Below are 16,742 nucleotides of genomic sequence, written 5' to 3' on the forward strand. Positions count from 1 at the left end.
TAGAACAAAACAAACAGGATCTGAAAATAAACAACCATGAGGGATCAAAACCAGAAGGCTAGACATGCCATCACAAGCTGACAGATGGAGCAACGTTAATGACTGGACAAGTAAGGACGAGACAAACAGGTATTTAAATACATAGATTAACGTGGGGCAACAAGCATCAGTTGTGGCTCATCAGGACCGCGTGAGGGAGGAGACAGGAGGGCCGGGCAGAAGTGGTGGGCAGGACGTGACAATACTTCCCCCGGAAGTATGAACAAGGGAGGGGACCAAGGGGATCGAACAACAGGGTGGACACATTTTACGGGGAACAGACAGGACACTGTATAGGACAAAGCATGGCAGGACCGACAGGGCACATGGGACAGACACCACAAAAGGTCAGAGGGACAGAACCAGCAGACAGGACAGGACAAAACGACATGACAGAGGGCATGGAACAGGCAACTGATGGACCAGGGACCAACAAGACAACAGGAGAGACAAATGGACAGACCCACACAGACAAAACAGACCAGACACAGTACATGGCCAGGTACCAGGACAAAAGACATCAATGGGGACCTGGGAGCAGAAGAGACTGAGACAAAGACCTCAATTCATCTCTCTGGCTCTCAGCGGAGGCAGTCGCACTTCTCTCCCTCTCCCTCCCCTTATCTTCCCTGCTTCGCTCCTCTCGTCTCGTCTAGTCTACTGTCTTATACTTGAAGAGACTCTCTCTGCTCTGCTCTCCAAACTACGAGAAATTATGGATTTGATCAGCTGGTCTCTCAACGCAATTGACACCATCTTCTCAACGAGAAGCCTGGGTTCGGGGGAACCTAACTGTCCAGCGGGAACGTACGCGGCTGGCTACACGATGGACGGATGGGAGCGGTGGAGGGTCGTGTGCCTGGCAGCTCTTTCCGTGGAGGACATTGAAGACATCTACCTATTCGGAACTATGATTACAGGTATTATGCTGATTGGATTAGGCATTGCCCTGGTTTATCAAAATTGAAGAAGACGGTGACAGCCGCTCAAAGCCCCACTAGGCTGGCCGGAATGATTGATGGAGTGGGCAGAGCTGTTAGCACTCAGACTGTGAAACTGGATAACATCATGGAGAAGCTCACAGCTTTGCAAAACTTATTGGATGGCGGAGACCAGCGTGGACATTAGAGGAGCTGGAAATTACAGCTTCTCGTACGGAAACCCAAACAACCCTATTCTATCAGGTTTTGGCTCCCCCCAATCAGCACTGGCCTCGGCCAAGGCTGCTGCTGAACAAAAAGCTCCGCCGGAAGAACAGGCAGTGAGACTCTCTTGCATTCCTCTCCCCCAATCCCAAGGACTTGCACCCTCCCCCCATCCAACGCCTTCGCCGCTTCATACCCCCAGCGTGAACAGGCGGGTCTGTGACCAGCGCCTCCATGGCTGCAGGACCGGATGGCTGTCTGTCTCTGCTGGACTACCTCCACCTCCCAATCTCCCTCACCCGTTGCGAGTCGTGTCTTTTCATGTTGTACGGTGTAGTGATTATGTGCTTATGTTGCTGAGGTGTTTTCTCCTCCTCTCTCCTCATGTCATCCTGTTTCTCTTCTTCTCTCCTCCCCTGTCTCCCGGCCGGTCTACCCCCTACTGTGATGTTGTATATGTAAGGTCGGGCGATGGCCTGCTTTTCGCTGGTACTTGTGACTAGTGACATGGTATATTGCAACAGCAATAAAGGGTTTGAATCAAATCAAATCAAATCAAACAGAACAGGCCAAACCATGACAGGGGAGATAAATATATAGGCAGCAGAGACAGAAGAGGGAACTACTGGGGACACAGACCAGGTGAAGGCAGGATAAGGCACTGGGACAGGGACTGAGGCTCAATGAACGAAAACGGGGGATTTCTGGGGAGTCCTCCAGACCTTGGGAAGCTGGCCGACGATACTGGGATGCGGATTCTCCTGGGCCCATTCGCCAGCAAGGGAAGCCTGTCTGGACCGCGGCACCTGAGGGCCACGGAGGGCCAGCTGGGCCTGAGGACCTCAGAGGGGGCCGAGGGGCCTGCAGAACAGGGAGGCACTAACAGAATTGTAGGACATTAAGGCGGTGAAGGTACTGGGGGGCAGGAACAAACGAGCACCATGAGGAAAGCAGGAGAGGAGCAGGAGGGTGCTGAGGCCAAGACAGGAGAGGTATCCTGGCGGACATTGCTGAGCAGACCGGAGTTTGGGTGGCTGGCATGGATAGTGTGTCCCTGTTTCCCCTCCTGGAGATGGAGACTCAGACAGCCCCTCTTCTGGGCCCCAGCTTGCACCGCTGACTGTACTTGGACTTAGGACCAGGTTGGTGCAAACAGTGGGCTGACTTGGGGGCCCACAGAGTGGGACAGGGCAAGAGGGTCCCACTTCCTCCAGCTGGGCATCACCTGCATTGACCCAACCTGATCTGGCGGCGGTCAGGGAGTTGGGCGTCGGCCTGGTGACAACCAGAGGGAGATGAAGAGACCATTGGCAGCAAGCCAGGAGGCTGCAAAGTAGGTGCCTGAGCAATGAGTGTAGACAAGATGGGAGCCAGCAGGACATCAGGAGACAAGATGGGTACCAGCGGGACATCAAGGGATGAAGCGGGTGCTGTGGGGACATCAGGAGGCGAGGTGGGCACCTGCGGGACATCAGGAAACTAGGCTGGAGCCAGTGGGACATCAGGAGACAGGGTGAGGCTGCGACACCTGTAGGCAAACAGGGCAAGGCTGAGACACCTGGAGGTGAGCAGAGTGAGGTCAAGACACCTGGAGGTGAGCAGAGTGAGGTCAAGACACCTGGAAGTGAGCGGGGTGAGGCCGAGACATATGGAGGCAAGTGGGGCAAGGCTGGGACATCTGTTGGGAAGCAGAGTACAGGGGGGGACACCTGGAGGCAAGCAGGGCACAGCTGGGATACCTGGAAGCAAACAGGGCACAGCTGGGACACCTGGAGGCAAGCAGGGCACAGCTGGGACACCTGGAGGCAAGCAGGGCACAGCTGGGACACCTGGAGGCAAGCACGATGGAGCCGGAGAACCTCAAGGCAAGCAAGGTGAAGCCAGAACACCTGGGTCTGGTTTGGGCAGCACAGCTGCTGCAGGGTCAGGTGCGGACAAGGTGGTCCTTCTTGAGCTGGAAACCCGGGACTTAGAGGCATAGAGGCCCCCTCGGGCACCTATAGCGTGGATGGAGTGGCCCTAACTTGTGGCTGGGATCCTGGAGCATGGGCAGAGCAGCCCTCTCTGGGCCAGGATCCTCGAGCACGGGCAGAGCAGCCCTCTTTAGGTTAGTAGCCTGGAGGACAGGACAAGGCACGGCTTCCCCAGGACAGGGCTCCTGCTCAACCAGGTTAAACGAAACGAGCTCTGGTGTGGGTTCAGCCCACTTCTTCTGTTTCTACTTCCTGTGACTGGAGATGGTAGAGAGCTTTGGGGAGCCAGCGGCTGGATCTGCGGCGAGTTTCGTGGGCCAGCAGCCAAATCTGTAACAAACCAGCCCACTTCAGAGACACAGGGCTCCAGAGAGATCAACATGAGCATTTCCTCTTCGACATGCAGGTGAACTCAGTACTACTTCCACATGGGCAGGGTGACCCACACACCGGGGTCTTCCTCCTCCTGGGGCTCCTCGAGGTCACTCTCACTCAGTGGGTCTATGAGGGGATTGTCCACCAACCATCGTTATGAGCGAAGCTCAGTCACCAGGAGGAGGTCAGGCGAAGGGCAAGGCATGCAGAAGGAAATGCGAAGTGAAAGAGGCAGCTAGGGTAAGCCGTGGGGCAGTATGCAGAGTCCAGTCATTCTGTCATGTCTGGCGGGACGAAAGACTTAAGGGCAGGCGTTTTGGGTGACACAAAAGGGGCTTTATTGGAACAAACAAAACAAACAGGAACTGGAAAATTGGACCATGAGGGATCAAAACGAGAAGGCTAGACACAAGCTAAGAGAGGCAGCGACAGACAGATACTTAAATACATAGACTAACGTGGGGCAACAAGCGTCAGGTGTGGCCCATCAGGACCACGTGAGGGAGGACAGGAGGGCCAGGCAGACGTGGCAGGCAGGACAGTACCGTAGTATTCCGTTATGTCCCATGATATTTATTTCCAACCTGTATTGGTGCAATGATATTTAGTGTTGCTAAAAAGCTCAGGTAATACACAGAAAAGTAACAATTGAGAACATTAGATTACAGTCATTTGAGTTGTACTGGATTTGGTAATTGAACCTGAGAATTTCACCAAAGCAACTCGCTCAAATCAGTAACAATGATGTTGCATTTTATTTTGGTTATTTCAAATAAACAGGCAACATGTGTTTTGATAAAAATGATTACTTCAATTGTTTGCCTTTGACGCACCTATATTTCTAATTGGTTAATTGTTCTGATGCATGTGGCTATTAAATTATTATTATTATCACTAAGCCAAAACAGATACAAAACAGATTTCCTGTATGGCACATTTAATGTAATAAAAATGGCTCTGCTGTATCATTACCACACTACGGTAAAAATTATGTAAAATACTATTACAAATAAGCTTATCAATGTGCTTGATATCAATGTGCAAATAAGCTTTTTAAATGTGCTACATATGCTATGATAAATAGCATATGTAGCACATTTAAAAACAATACCAAAAACAGATTACAATGGGATTTTAACTGACGATACATTGTAGTACTATGTACTATATAAGTAGCCAAATTACAATGGTTCTACCATAGTAGTACTACTATGCTATTACTTTGATTATAAAACCATAGTACTGTTTTGTAAGGGGTCGGTCCTGCTCTCGGCCTCCGTTTAGTTCTGAAGCAGTAAAAGCAGCGGGGAGCTCTGCTCACAGCTCGTCGTCGGCTCTAATTCAGCATGTAGAGCGGAGCTAACAGACAGCGCGGCATAATAGCCGATAGTTACCTACAGTGATCACCTGCAATCCACTCTCATTCAGTAAAGACGTGGCATTTATTACTCTGGGTATCAAATGTCTGTCATGCACTTTGGAAACAACTGATGTTATCTGCTCAGGGCTGAAGCAGTTATTATACAGTATTTCTGCAGATAATATGCAGAATTTTTGGAACTAGTATAGGCCTACAGTAATTATGTAACTTCTATGCCATATTCCAACAGGTAGTATGCAGCACTCATGCACCTAGTATATAGCATCAAACTGCAGTGTTTTGTAGAATATGAATTGTACTTTTAATACAATGTGAAAAATGACTTTTAGCTGGCTGGTAGGCTGACAAGCTTTTGAGGATAACTGGACATCTCGGGGGAAGACTGATGTACAGACTGTGCTCCATTCTGAACACTGAGGGCCATCCTCTCAGCAGAGAGCTGGTGCAGGTGAGGAACACCTTCAGCCAGAGGTTCATCCCTCAGGAATCATGACAGACTGCAGGAGATGCTCCATTGTTCCTCCTGCCACTCATTTGTTAGACGCTTTTCACTCATCAGTCTGTTGTTCCACTACCTCACCAGTACAGCCTGCACTGTATATACAGTTTCTTATTTATTCATCTGTGTGTTTATTAAGAGGGCTATTGCAATATGATTTATTTTTGTTATACTGCTGGACTGCAGAAATGCTCCCTGTGAGACCGATAGCATTCTATCTTATCTGGCTCCATTTCAGTCAGCCCACACTGATAGCCCTGCCTGCACACCAATGCCTCACTAGTGCAGTCTGGGCAAAGGTTTGCACAGTTGGCGCTCCACTGGCCTTTGGCAGTTCGGGGCACCTGCACTTTGAGTCTCATTCATGAATTGTGATTACGACACTGTGCCACAGGCCTGAACTGTTGACGAGGTCACAGTAACACCGCAGACTTTGTGGTCTTTCTTATGCCAGTTCTCGGCATCAGCAAGGGTCACGGTGACACCGTTTACCCCAGGAAGAGTTTGTGTCAGAGCTTGCGATTTGAAGAACTCATTCAAGTAATTTTGCTTGTGTTATGGTGGGGCTACACGAAGGAGGAATGATCTATGGAGCGGCTCCAACAAACAGAAGACTTTATTAAACTCAAAAAGAACACAAAGGCAGAACCAGAAAATAAAGGGGAGCACGAGCGGTCAAAACTAAATTAAGGCAGGAATCAACACCAGGGACAAGAAAACCAAGGGTAGGTAGGAAACTATAAACTAGCACAGTGTAACTTTGACTGAGAAGCATACAGCAACACAGGGGAACAGCACAGCTACAAACACACAGGAACAACTACAATGCCTGACAAAAGAAAGCCTTTAAATAGACTGTTAACAAGGACATGCAGGGGACAGGTGTGGACTATAAGAATGAAGAGTAACGAGGAGGTTGTGAGGTCAATTAACAGATACAGCAGCTTCAAACACAAAGGCAAACTAAAACAAGGAACCAAACAGAAATACACCAAATAACTAACATCATTAAAACCAGAAATAAACAGTTAATTATAATATGTCAAACTCAGGACAATAAAAAGGAAGTTGTGATGGTGACTGATTGCTTAACCTGTTAAACCCCCGGGGAGCAGGGGAACATACTAGGAGTTAAAGACACTGGGATGACCAGCAACATCTGCTGGCCACTAGGGGAATTGATATAACAAAAGGGGCGGGACAGGGACTGATCCTGACAGGCTACCAGCAGGACTTCATTTCTCAAACCCAACTCTTTCCCTTCCTGCTCAAACCACCTCTTCTATTGGGCAGCATGTGTGCAGCTGTTGTCACTACATTTTGATACATGACTGATGCACAGGCAGTTTTACCGGGGGTGCAATTACACGTTCTATCGATCAGATTAAAATGCTGTTTGAACATATTAAGATTAATAAAATTTTATTAAATTGTAAAGTCATATTTGAGAATGTGGCTTAAGTTACTGATATGTTCAGTGGACTGATGCCCCCATTTCAAATATGAAAATATTGTACTGTGTCTGAACTTCTCCTCCTTGCTTCACCCTAGGGTTCCTTTGCAAAAATACACCCACTCCACGTTACAATACTCCACACAGTACAAATACTCCACGTAATAATCCTCTCTCTGTTATCATTATTTTTGCTTGCAATGAATTTCTCCATTGCACCGGGAAGAAAATTGGTTAATGCAAGTCCCGATAAATGTCTTTAGGTAGAGAGACACTTCTGGTTATTAGACACTGTAAATGGCAGAATATTTTTCGGAGGTTTAAGGACCAAGCAGGAATTTTCTCAATCTAAAACAATGGGTTAACCCACACGACCCACCCGACAGTCTGTGACAGCTTGCCAGATATATTTGCATTGGTGTTAAGGTTTAATCTCTTTTAAACCCCACAGTTACATGTGGAAGCCTATTCATCACCAAATTAAACATGTGAAATACTAGAAACCTTTAAGCATAACATTGTAGCTACTACTATTAAAATAGCATCAGAAACCAATGGTGGAACTAACACAATATAAAATATGCATAAAACGTACCTTTCAAAGGGAAAGGCGGTTAAGAAAACACGTCTGAGTTCAGGGCTTTTCAAACAAGCTTTTATTTCTGCAGCATTTAAACACAGATGATATGTGATGTAAACTATGCAAATTAGCCAACCACATGACCTGTAATAGCACACTTGCTTAAAGCTCTTGCTGTGTTTGTGCTGTCTTCGGCTGATCCATCGCCATTAGCTGACTGTTGCGAGATAAATTTAATTTTATTGATCACAGGGGGATATTCTGGGTTCACAATTCTAATGAACACCTTGCTGGTCAAAATCTCACTGCTCAAGCGTCTGTTCAAAGTTTCTATTAAGTGCAGTACTAAAATGACCTATGTATAAATATTAAAGGGACTTGGCTAATGCTTTAGTGAGAAGCAACATAAAAAAATCAACTCATCTGTTCTGCTGCATCTATAGAATTCAGTTTAGATTCCTTGCTCAAAGTATCCAGGATCCTTTATTGGGTTTAGACTAACAGTTCATTTGGTGAACATGAAACTCAGGGCCACTTCTACCTTTTCTGGGGCCCTGTGCAAACCCCAACCAAGATCATTTTACTTCAACCCTGGTAATTTGAGGCTATGTTCCTGCCTGCACATAAACATTTTAATTAGAAGTATATGGTTTTATTTCATTACTATTATTAATTTATGTCATTATTCTTATTTGTAAATTATATATTGATAGTTAATAAATATTTTTCATGACTTTGGTTGGGCCCCCTTGTCCTGATCAGACCCTAGGCAGCTGTGTAGTTTTCCTATGCCTAGATGATACTGCTTGCTTTTAACTAAGATAATCAACAGTATTACAAATATCAACATGTATAAATCACTTTTTTCAACCGTGAAAGGCACATTCAGGATGACCTATTTAAATAATGCCAAATGTGTCGTTTTCACTTTTACCGCTAGATGGCAGTGAATACTTTTCATCCAAAGTATTATATTTTTCTTTTAAGAAATTTTGTGGGGAAAAGTTTTCAAAACTATTATATAACCAGAATTATTCTTGCCATATTTTACACATTCCATCGCGTACCTTCGTTATCTGGTTAATGGTGCCGGTTTTGAACCATAATCTTTAATAAGTGTGGTCACCGTTCTTTGTCACATCTTTTGCTTTGCCGTCATGTTGTGGAACAACATAACCCTACGAGGTAGGACTACTTTCATAATGAAATAAAATATAGTATAGTGTACAGTATAATAACAAAACGAGGAGAATATGCTTTTACTACGTAAATTACCATATAAATGCGCTACACTTTTTCTCAGTTAAAAAACGTTGAAGAGCGATTATAGTTAAGGAAACTCCGGGTGTTTCCACACAAAGCTGTGCTGTTATCATAGGCACGCATATTTAATGAATAGTGTTTTATGATGAGCTTAAACAGACGACCATGGGTTCTATGTAGCCTTTACTGTGCACTGGGGTTCTTCCATTAACACGTTTTTACCGGGACTCATTTCCATACCACAATTCCCTTGGACATGCGGATTAATCTAATTATTCTAATATCATGACAAATAGTTCATTTATAATAACGGGATTGTGGGCATGTACAGATCATTAACCCCTGAAATGTACAGCATGAAAAACTCATCTCAATACATTGTCAGAAAAAAAGATACAGCCCTAGTATAGTTTTGTTTCCCAAGATACAAACAAGATTAATGTTCCCCCCAATGGTACAACACTGTTACACAGAGTCCATTTCTGTACTTTAAATTAGACTGAAAGATACATTTACCTAAAGTTAGGGTACAACTGATAGACCCATAAGGGTACAGTGCCAGTGACAAATAATTGTACCTTCAAAGGCATAAATCGGTAGTTTTTTTTCTGACAGTGTAGAGATAATATAACGAATTCGTTTAACATCTGTTAGGACCCTTACGGTGGTCTCAGGGTGGATCCACGTTTCTGTATAGACCAGAACATCAAACGAGTGGGAAGCGTGGGCAGGGTGAAATTGGCTGTGTAGATAATCTCTCCCAACATTAGACTATATGACATTTGCAGTTGTCAGAACAAGCACAGGATGTATGCATTACCCTTACACTGGAATAAAAGCGAGGGCTACTTCAGGGGTGAACAACACTAATGCACTAAAAATACATGGTGTAAATGCTGAAAGGAAATGTGTAGGGGACTGAGGGTTTCCTTAGTATGTTTATAAGAATACACTTACTGGTGTATAGCAGAGTAAGGGCTTCATTGGTGCCCTTATCAGCGTACACTCACTTGTGTGTGGTGGAGTGAGGGTCTCCTTAGTGCCCTTATCAGCGTACACTCACTTGTGTGTGGTGGAGTGAGGGTCTCCTTAGTGCCCTTATCAGCGTACACTCACTTGTGTGTGGTGGAGTGAGGGTCTCCTTAGTGCCCTTATCAGCGTACACTCACTTGTGTGTGGTGGAGTGAGGGTCTCCTTAGTGCCCTTATCAGCGTACACTCACTTGTGTGTGGTGGAGTGAGGGCCTCCTTAGTGCCCTTATCAGCGTACACTCACTTGTGTGTGGTGGAGTGAGGGTCTCCTTAGTGCCCTTATCAGCGTACACTCACTTGTATGTGGTGGAGTGAGGGTCTCCTTAGTGCCCTTATCAGCGTACACTCACTTGTGTGTGGTGGAGTGAGGGTCTCCTTAGTGCCCTTATCAGCGTACACTCACTTGTGTGTGGTGGAGTGAGGGTCTCCTTAGTGCCCTTATGAGGGTACACTCACTTATGTATATCAGAATAACGGTGTCTTTAGTGCCCTTATAAGGGAACACTCACATGTGTAGCAGAGTAAGGGCATCCGTAGTGCCCTAATGAGGGTACACTCAGTGGTGCTTACACAAGCAGCATCTTCACAGAACAGGTGCTCCACAGTGGGGCACTTCAGCATGATTGCCTTTCTTCTATAGAGTAAAGCGCTAAGTGTTCACAGCTGAGGGCAGCTCTCTTAATTACCATGCCAAAGAGAAAGGAGGAAGACTCCACTGATGACAAAAAATAAAATAAAAAATAGCTGTGCTCAGCTGAATACAGGTGCTCCTAACTCCCAATCCCGCAACCAAAACTCCAGATTTCCTTACCTAATTCACCACAGATCACTGGAACAAGGGAAACAACCAATATAACTTACCAACCGGAGTCCTACCGATGCAAGAAAGTTGCCTCACAGAGCAGACAAGAAATTAAACTTTGATGTATCAACTGGGATAACTATTTGAACAAACACGGTCATATTAACGAGACATTAAAATTCTTCATTTATTTTGCTTTGAAAGCAGTGGCGAATTTTCAGGGTGACCTGTATCTAATATTTCGTCCCATTAGATATGCATATGCTATCATTAATTATTATACCGCAACCATATTATATCCTACTCCCAGCGAGGTCGAATAAAGTAATTAAAGCCATTTTAGTCATGCGTGCCACTTAAAGCATACCGATGTTTAAATCACAGAAATACAGAAATCGCATGAGTTAGGGACTCGGGGACCGGCCATTTGTGCAAAGCCGCGTCCCTTTCAGGAGGCTGCGCTCTTGACGCATTTACAGCAAGGAAGACGGCAGCGACCAGCCGAGCCGAGAGCCGGACTGACGGCGAGATGCGGGGCGGTGTTCGCTGCTTGCTGGGGCCGTGACTCCCGGAGAAATTCTCATCAACATGCCGGGAAATCATGCCACACAGCACGCATAAGATCAAGCCTGTTTGATTGTGCGTGCTTTTCTGTTTCCTTTGCCATTCCCACGTAAAGATCCCGGTCATGGGGCTGTGCTACAGCCTGCGTCCGCGCCTCTTCGGGGAGCCGAGCACCTCCGGGACGGACTCGGAGCAGCCGGCCGCCTGCTGCCCGAGGGAGCCCCACTGCGGAGGCGCTGGCGCGGACGGGCTGCTGCTGCTGCAAAACGGTGCCGGCAGAGGAGAGCAGGGCGGCCGGCGGCCACAAGCGGCGCGCAAACGGAGGGACGGGGACAGGCATCAGCCGGAGGAGAAAGAGGCCGAAAAGGAGGCAAAGAAAATCAGCAAAAATATCGACAAGGCCCTTAAGGAGCTGCGACGGGAATACGAGCAGACCCACCGGCTGCTGCTCCTCGGTACGTGTGAATGCATGCACCCTGCCGTGTGGAAAAGTGTTTCCTTGGACATCCTTTGCCGCACGGCAAGGACATTCAGGGGAATCATCGAGGCACAGATGTGCAAGAAAGGATGCCGGGGATCAGCTTGTCATGATGGGCGTGTGTAGGACACAGGAGACGGTGATTACACGCGGGAGTGATGCACCTGTGGGTATGCACGCCCGCTACAGCTCCTGAAAACAACTTATCGCTACCGTCAGTGATATAACGTTCGTCATATTTGTTTGTATTGTTATTAATACTAAATACAGTTATATTAACTGTTATCTTTGGGATCCTGTACATACCTTATACTTCATTCACAACAGGTTTGTTTATTTTATTGTAAATGGAATCTGGGAAATAGTTGACGATCCTCCGCGATGGATTTCAAGCGTTAAAAAAACTGCATGACAAACTTAAGTTGGGACAGTAATATTTACCAGATCTCGACCGTGCGACGCACCTTCTGATTAGTCTCCACAAATGCTGATAGTTTATCCTGAAACTGACGAAGAACTCTGATGGGTGTACCAACTGAGATCTATCTGTGATTCCTGCTAATTTTACATCCCCATAACCGTTTATCCTGGCAGGAGATTATAGGGCAGGAGGCAGGGACCAACCTTGATGAGGTGCTAGACCACAAGATAGACAAGACGCCCCGGAGGGGATATCAGTCTGTCAAAGGGCACTGCGCACCCATAGAATCAACTCCCAACTCCAGAGGTGTGAGGCAAAAATGTTACCAATTAGGGCTGGGGGATGTATCCAATAAATATCATACTGTGATTATGAAGGCTGTCATCATCTGTCTGAATATTGTGAGTATTGTGATATAGCTGAAACACTTGTTTTCTTGCATAATTAACAGTTATAATTAGCAATTTTTATAAACAATTCCACAAAGGCATGAGTCTGTTGTTGGTGTAATATACCAGTTACATGGTCCATAACTTAGTGAAACAATTTGGTCTTCATAATTGGAAAAATTAAAATCCACCTGTCATATTTCACTGTATTCTGCATATTAATATTAGAATATTTTGATACATATTGATATGAAAATATCCAGATATAATTTTTATGGCATATCACCCAGCCGTGCTACCAACCAAACCACTGTAGTAGCAGTTTTAGTCTGTTTATTTATCATAACTGAAATGTACAATGAGCTATCAGTTTGTCCTTTTTTATTGTGTAGGTTTATGGGTGTCCTGCCGTTTTAGCTATAATGTTCAAGTACTGAGACCCTGGTGGGAGTCGGTGTGGCTGTATACATTCACTGTAAGTTATATATAAACAAAATACTTTTGTTCATATATCAAGCATGAGGAAATGCTCTCAAAACTAAATTTAACTGGCTTAGGACAGTTCATGGACAATAAGGGTGTGCAGATTTGGTTCTGTTCTGGTGCTTAATGAATGGGACGGGAGAGTCTGCTTTGTCGAGTCAAACTGGGCTGACTGGTGCCTAAGCATTTCTGATCCCATTTAAAATTACTTCAAAAACTATTAGAAGAAATAATATTTTGTAGCATCCAGCAGGTGGACTCACACTGGTCTGATGTTGATGAAGAGGATCATGTGATGTTGATGGGATCATGTGATGCTGACTGGATAATATGATGTTGACAGGGATAATAGTTATCAGGTGCAACCTCCTGCATGTTTAATGAATTTCTTTTTTGGACTGAGAGAGGAGTGTCAGTTATGACACTGTAAGAAAATGTAATCTGCAGTCGTACTGCATGTTCAGGTTTTTTTTTTTAAATATATACAGGGTACCAGAAATAATGTGATGTTTATTTATTTTGATGACAAAAAATCAGAATAATGCTTTGATTGGTCAGTATTTATAATCGATGTTGTTTTATCCTATCACATCTTAAAAGTTATGTGCGCCTGTTAACAGGAATCAGACAGGAAGTAGCAGTAAACTGGCTCGTATGATGATGTCATAGTTATTGCATGTTTTTTTGTATATTGTCACTTGTATTTCTATTTCTGCTATTGTTCATATGTTTTTTTGTAATTTCTTTATTATAGTATGTAGGTTGCGGGTCAGATGATAGCTCTATACATCATTAACAGGGAATATGCTAAGCTGGCCTTTAACGTGCATTACTGTAGCACACGCTGCCTTTGTTCCTGTTGCACATATCAGTTTGCAAACTACTAATTCATGACCTAATGAACTAGGGAGAACTTTATGAACGACCCAGGTGTTCAGAGATGGTCGTCTGTCAGAAGACTGCATCTACAGGGCTGAATATAAAATAAAGAGACATATACTGTCTTTGATACCCGAATGGGTCATTGTGGGAACTGCAGGCACCTTTTCCAGCTCCCCTGCTGATGGCTTAATTGCACATTGAAGTAGAGCCTCTGCAATTTGAGAATTTGATCTTTGAGAGAGAATCCGGTATTCTTGCTCGGGAACATCGACAGTACACTCCTGGAGCTAGACAGGAATTGTGTTGTATTTGAATGTAATACCAAATTACTGACTCTTTTGCCGGCTGAAAACTTAGTGGTTGTCTGTGTTGTAAATGTAACTGAAAAATAATGCTTACTAGCCGAACTAGCCAAAACCGTCAGTGGTGCCCCATAAACATGCCGTGTAACTGTTTGCTACCAGGCGTTACTCTTGAGCATTCAGAAATTTTTATTGTCATGTTTGTCGTGACCATCAACTGTGAAATGGCCTCCTTTTTGGAACTGGGCTGCTGGTGGTTCCAGATGTTATAACATCAGGAAAGACGAAAGGTGAAGTGTCCAAAGATTATTTAGGGGAAGCTGCAGTCACTTAGCCCTTCTGCAGCGCTGTCATCTTCACCGACAACTGGTTTTATTCAGTTATTGGCCCTAACAAAGGTTTAGATGTGCAATATGGTCGGTGGAGACGGTTTGATTTGGGAGTAACGCCGAAATGGCTTCATCTCGCTTCCTGGAGCCGCAGAGAGAGGCAGTGCTGAGACGGAAAAACAGACAGGAATTTACATAGGAAATACAAGTGGCAAGAAGTGAGAGGGGGGCAACTGGCAGCGTTCCAGCCTCCCTCTATTTATAGAAATAATCTATCGGCTAATTTTATTTCTAATGTGTGTATTTACCGGAAAGGACAGAGAATATAGAGGAAGTTAGTGCGAACACGGGAACATCCAGCGAGGTGGAGGCGGCGTAGGGTCTGATCGCTGCCCTCGCATCTTTTTCCGGAGCAGAGATATTTCTGTTAAAATTTCATATTCCCGACCCAATAAGGGGGGCTGCGGAACATGGGCTGTTTAAGCAAGACGGAGGAGCAGGGTATCGACGAGAAAGCGCGACGGAAAGCCAATAAAAAAATAGAGAAACAGTTACAAAAAGAAAGACTATCTTACAAAGCCACACATCGGTTGCTGTTACTGGGTGAGACAGCAGCGTCCGTGCCCTTCGCTCCACCTGATTTGTCATATATGTGCCACTTACATGATCCCGCAACCCGGCGGGTGCCTTAACGCTTTATTTGTGCGATTTTTTTTTATCTCTCTTTCTCTCATTTCCAAGGCGCCGGAGAATCCGGAAAGAGTACCATTGTCAAGCAGATGCGGATCCTGCACGTCAATGGTTTCAATGCAGAGTGAGTGAGTGCCGCTGCCTTTCTCCGCTCGCGTTGTGCCGCCGGCAGTGCCGCTTCTTCGCGCACTGTGCCGCCGTGTGTCGCAGGGAACGCCGCTTTCTTTCCCCGCCCGCACGCCGCGCTACGGTGCGCATCAGAGGCGCGTACTTCACATGCATGCGATGCGCAGGAGCGGAGCTCAACCTCGGCGCGTTTAACGTGCGACATTAATACACGATCATCTATAGCAGCATAAAATCGCCCTTCGCGTCGCTATGTGTCATTTAGATTTTCCGTTCATGTTGAAGTTTTCTGTAACTGTGATTTGTTTTATTTTACCTGCCAGGCAACAACACGCATGACACTTGTTATTAATATAGTTGTGATATTCTTAGTACTTGGAGAATTTGCCCACAAGAGAACATAAGCGGGGAGAGTGTTTTGAAAAGACATGCGTACATACAGCACCCTGGGGGTCAGACTGGCATTTGGTGAATTGGCATCCTATGCAGTGTGTCCCCCATACTGGTTCCGAGGGCTCCCTGACCAGTAGCAGGGGTTCAAAGATGGGTGGAAAGCAGTGGATAAATTGCCTCATTCCCCAAAACTAAGCATCTAAATGTAATTAAATAAATTCTCTGAATCTGGATGTGTATAATAAATCGAAAATCAAATCTGAAAAAGTAGTTGATACTTATTCAGGAGTTAAGGAAAGAACAGGCTTTTTTTTTTTTTTTAAAGATTTTCTGTTTAATATGACAGTTCATATTCAGTGTGTGTTTTAAATGGGAAAGTGAAATATTTTGGTAGACAGTTTTGTTTTGTTAAAAAAATAACTTATTTTAGATTGTTTATTTGCAGACCATAAATTTAACCTCTGTAAAATGTTTACATTTCTATTCCAAAATTTAAATTCGAAATATTCAATAGGCTGTTCATTCTGCTGTTGTATTAATACGAAGCGTTCTGTCTTTTAACTGCCCGTAAAGCGTCTTTACTGTTCATCTGTTTTGAGTCTTTGCTGCAAAATGCATAAATTATTTACATTACATGCTTCACACAGTTGGGCAGCTGACCTCTGTCACCATTCATTTGACTGTGAAATAATCGGTAAGGTTCATGGAATACACGCTGGCTCTGGCCAAAGTGTCAGGATATGAATTAATCCCCTTTTTCAGTGTCATAAACCATTGCAGTATTTATGTGATGTGCTATAAAATCTTTTAAACAATAATAAAGTAGTGTCTCTGCATATGGTCACTAAGCTTGTTACACTGCACAGAACCTGTTCACCTGAAATGAACTTTGAGTAACTGATTTTGTTTGCCTTTAATTTGCTTTTTCTCTGGTGCACATGCCCAGCTTATCGTTTATCAGCAGAATATTCCTTTCTGTAATCAGTCACTATTACAAACACAGGTTTACACAGGAAATCACCCAGCCCCTACATACCTCATTTACAGTATGTAGCATAATACCAGACTAGATAACATCCACTTTCTTACTGCTGCAAGGTCATTGATAGGTGGGTATTTGGTTGCCTGTGATTGGATATTCATA

At 44.8% G+C, this 16,742-nt stretch overlaps 1 protein-coding gene across 4 annotated transcripts in view; it reads left to right on the forward strand.

Annotated features, from left to right (window-relative positions):
* Window positions 1–11,229: 11,229 nt before the first annotated feature.
* The window catches only part of LOC125740833 (guanine nucleotide-binding protein G(olf) subunit alpha-like), a 29,969-nt gene continuing 24,456 nt past the window's right edge, over window positions 11,230–16,742 (forward strand). The window contains exons 1-2 of one of the 4 annotated variants that reach the window (XM_049012558.1): window positions 11,230–11,560; window positions 15,131–15,203. In XM_049012558.1, coding sequence (XP_048868515.1) covers window positions 11,230–11,560; window positions 15,131–15,203 — 404 coding nt within the window. Of the gene's footprint in view, window positions 11,561–14,460; window positions 14,993–15,130; window positions 15,208–16,742 lie in introns of those variants that run through there. The other 3 variants (XM_049012549.1, XM_049012566.1, XM_049012563.1) reach the window with 3 other exon arrangements.

Source organism: Brienomyrus brachyistius, chromosome 1, assembly GCF_023856365.1.
Source record: "Brienomyrus brachyistius isolate T26 chromosome 1, BBRACH_0.4, whole genome shotgun sequence".
In the NCBI taxonomy this organism is placed as follows: domain Eukaryota; kingdom Metazoa; phylum Chordata; class Actinopteri; order Osteoglossiformes; family Mormyridae; genus Brienomyrus; species Brienomyrus brachyistius.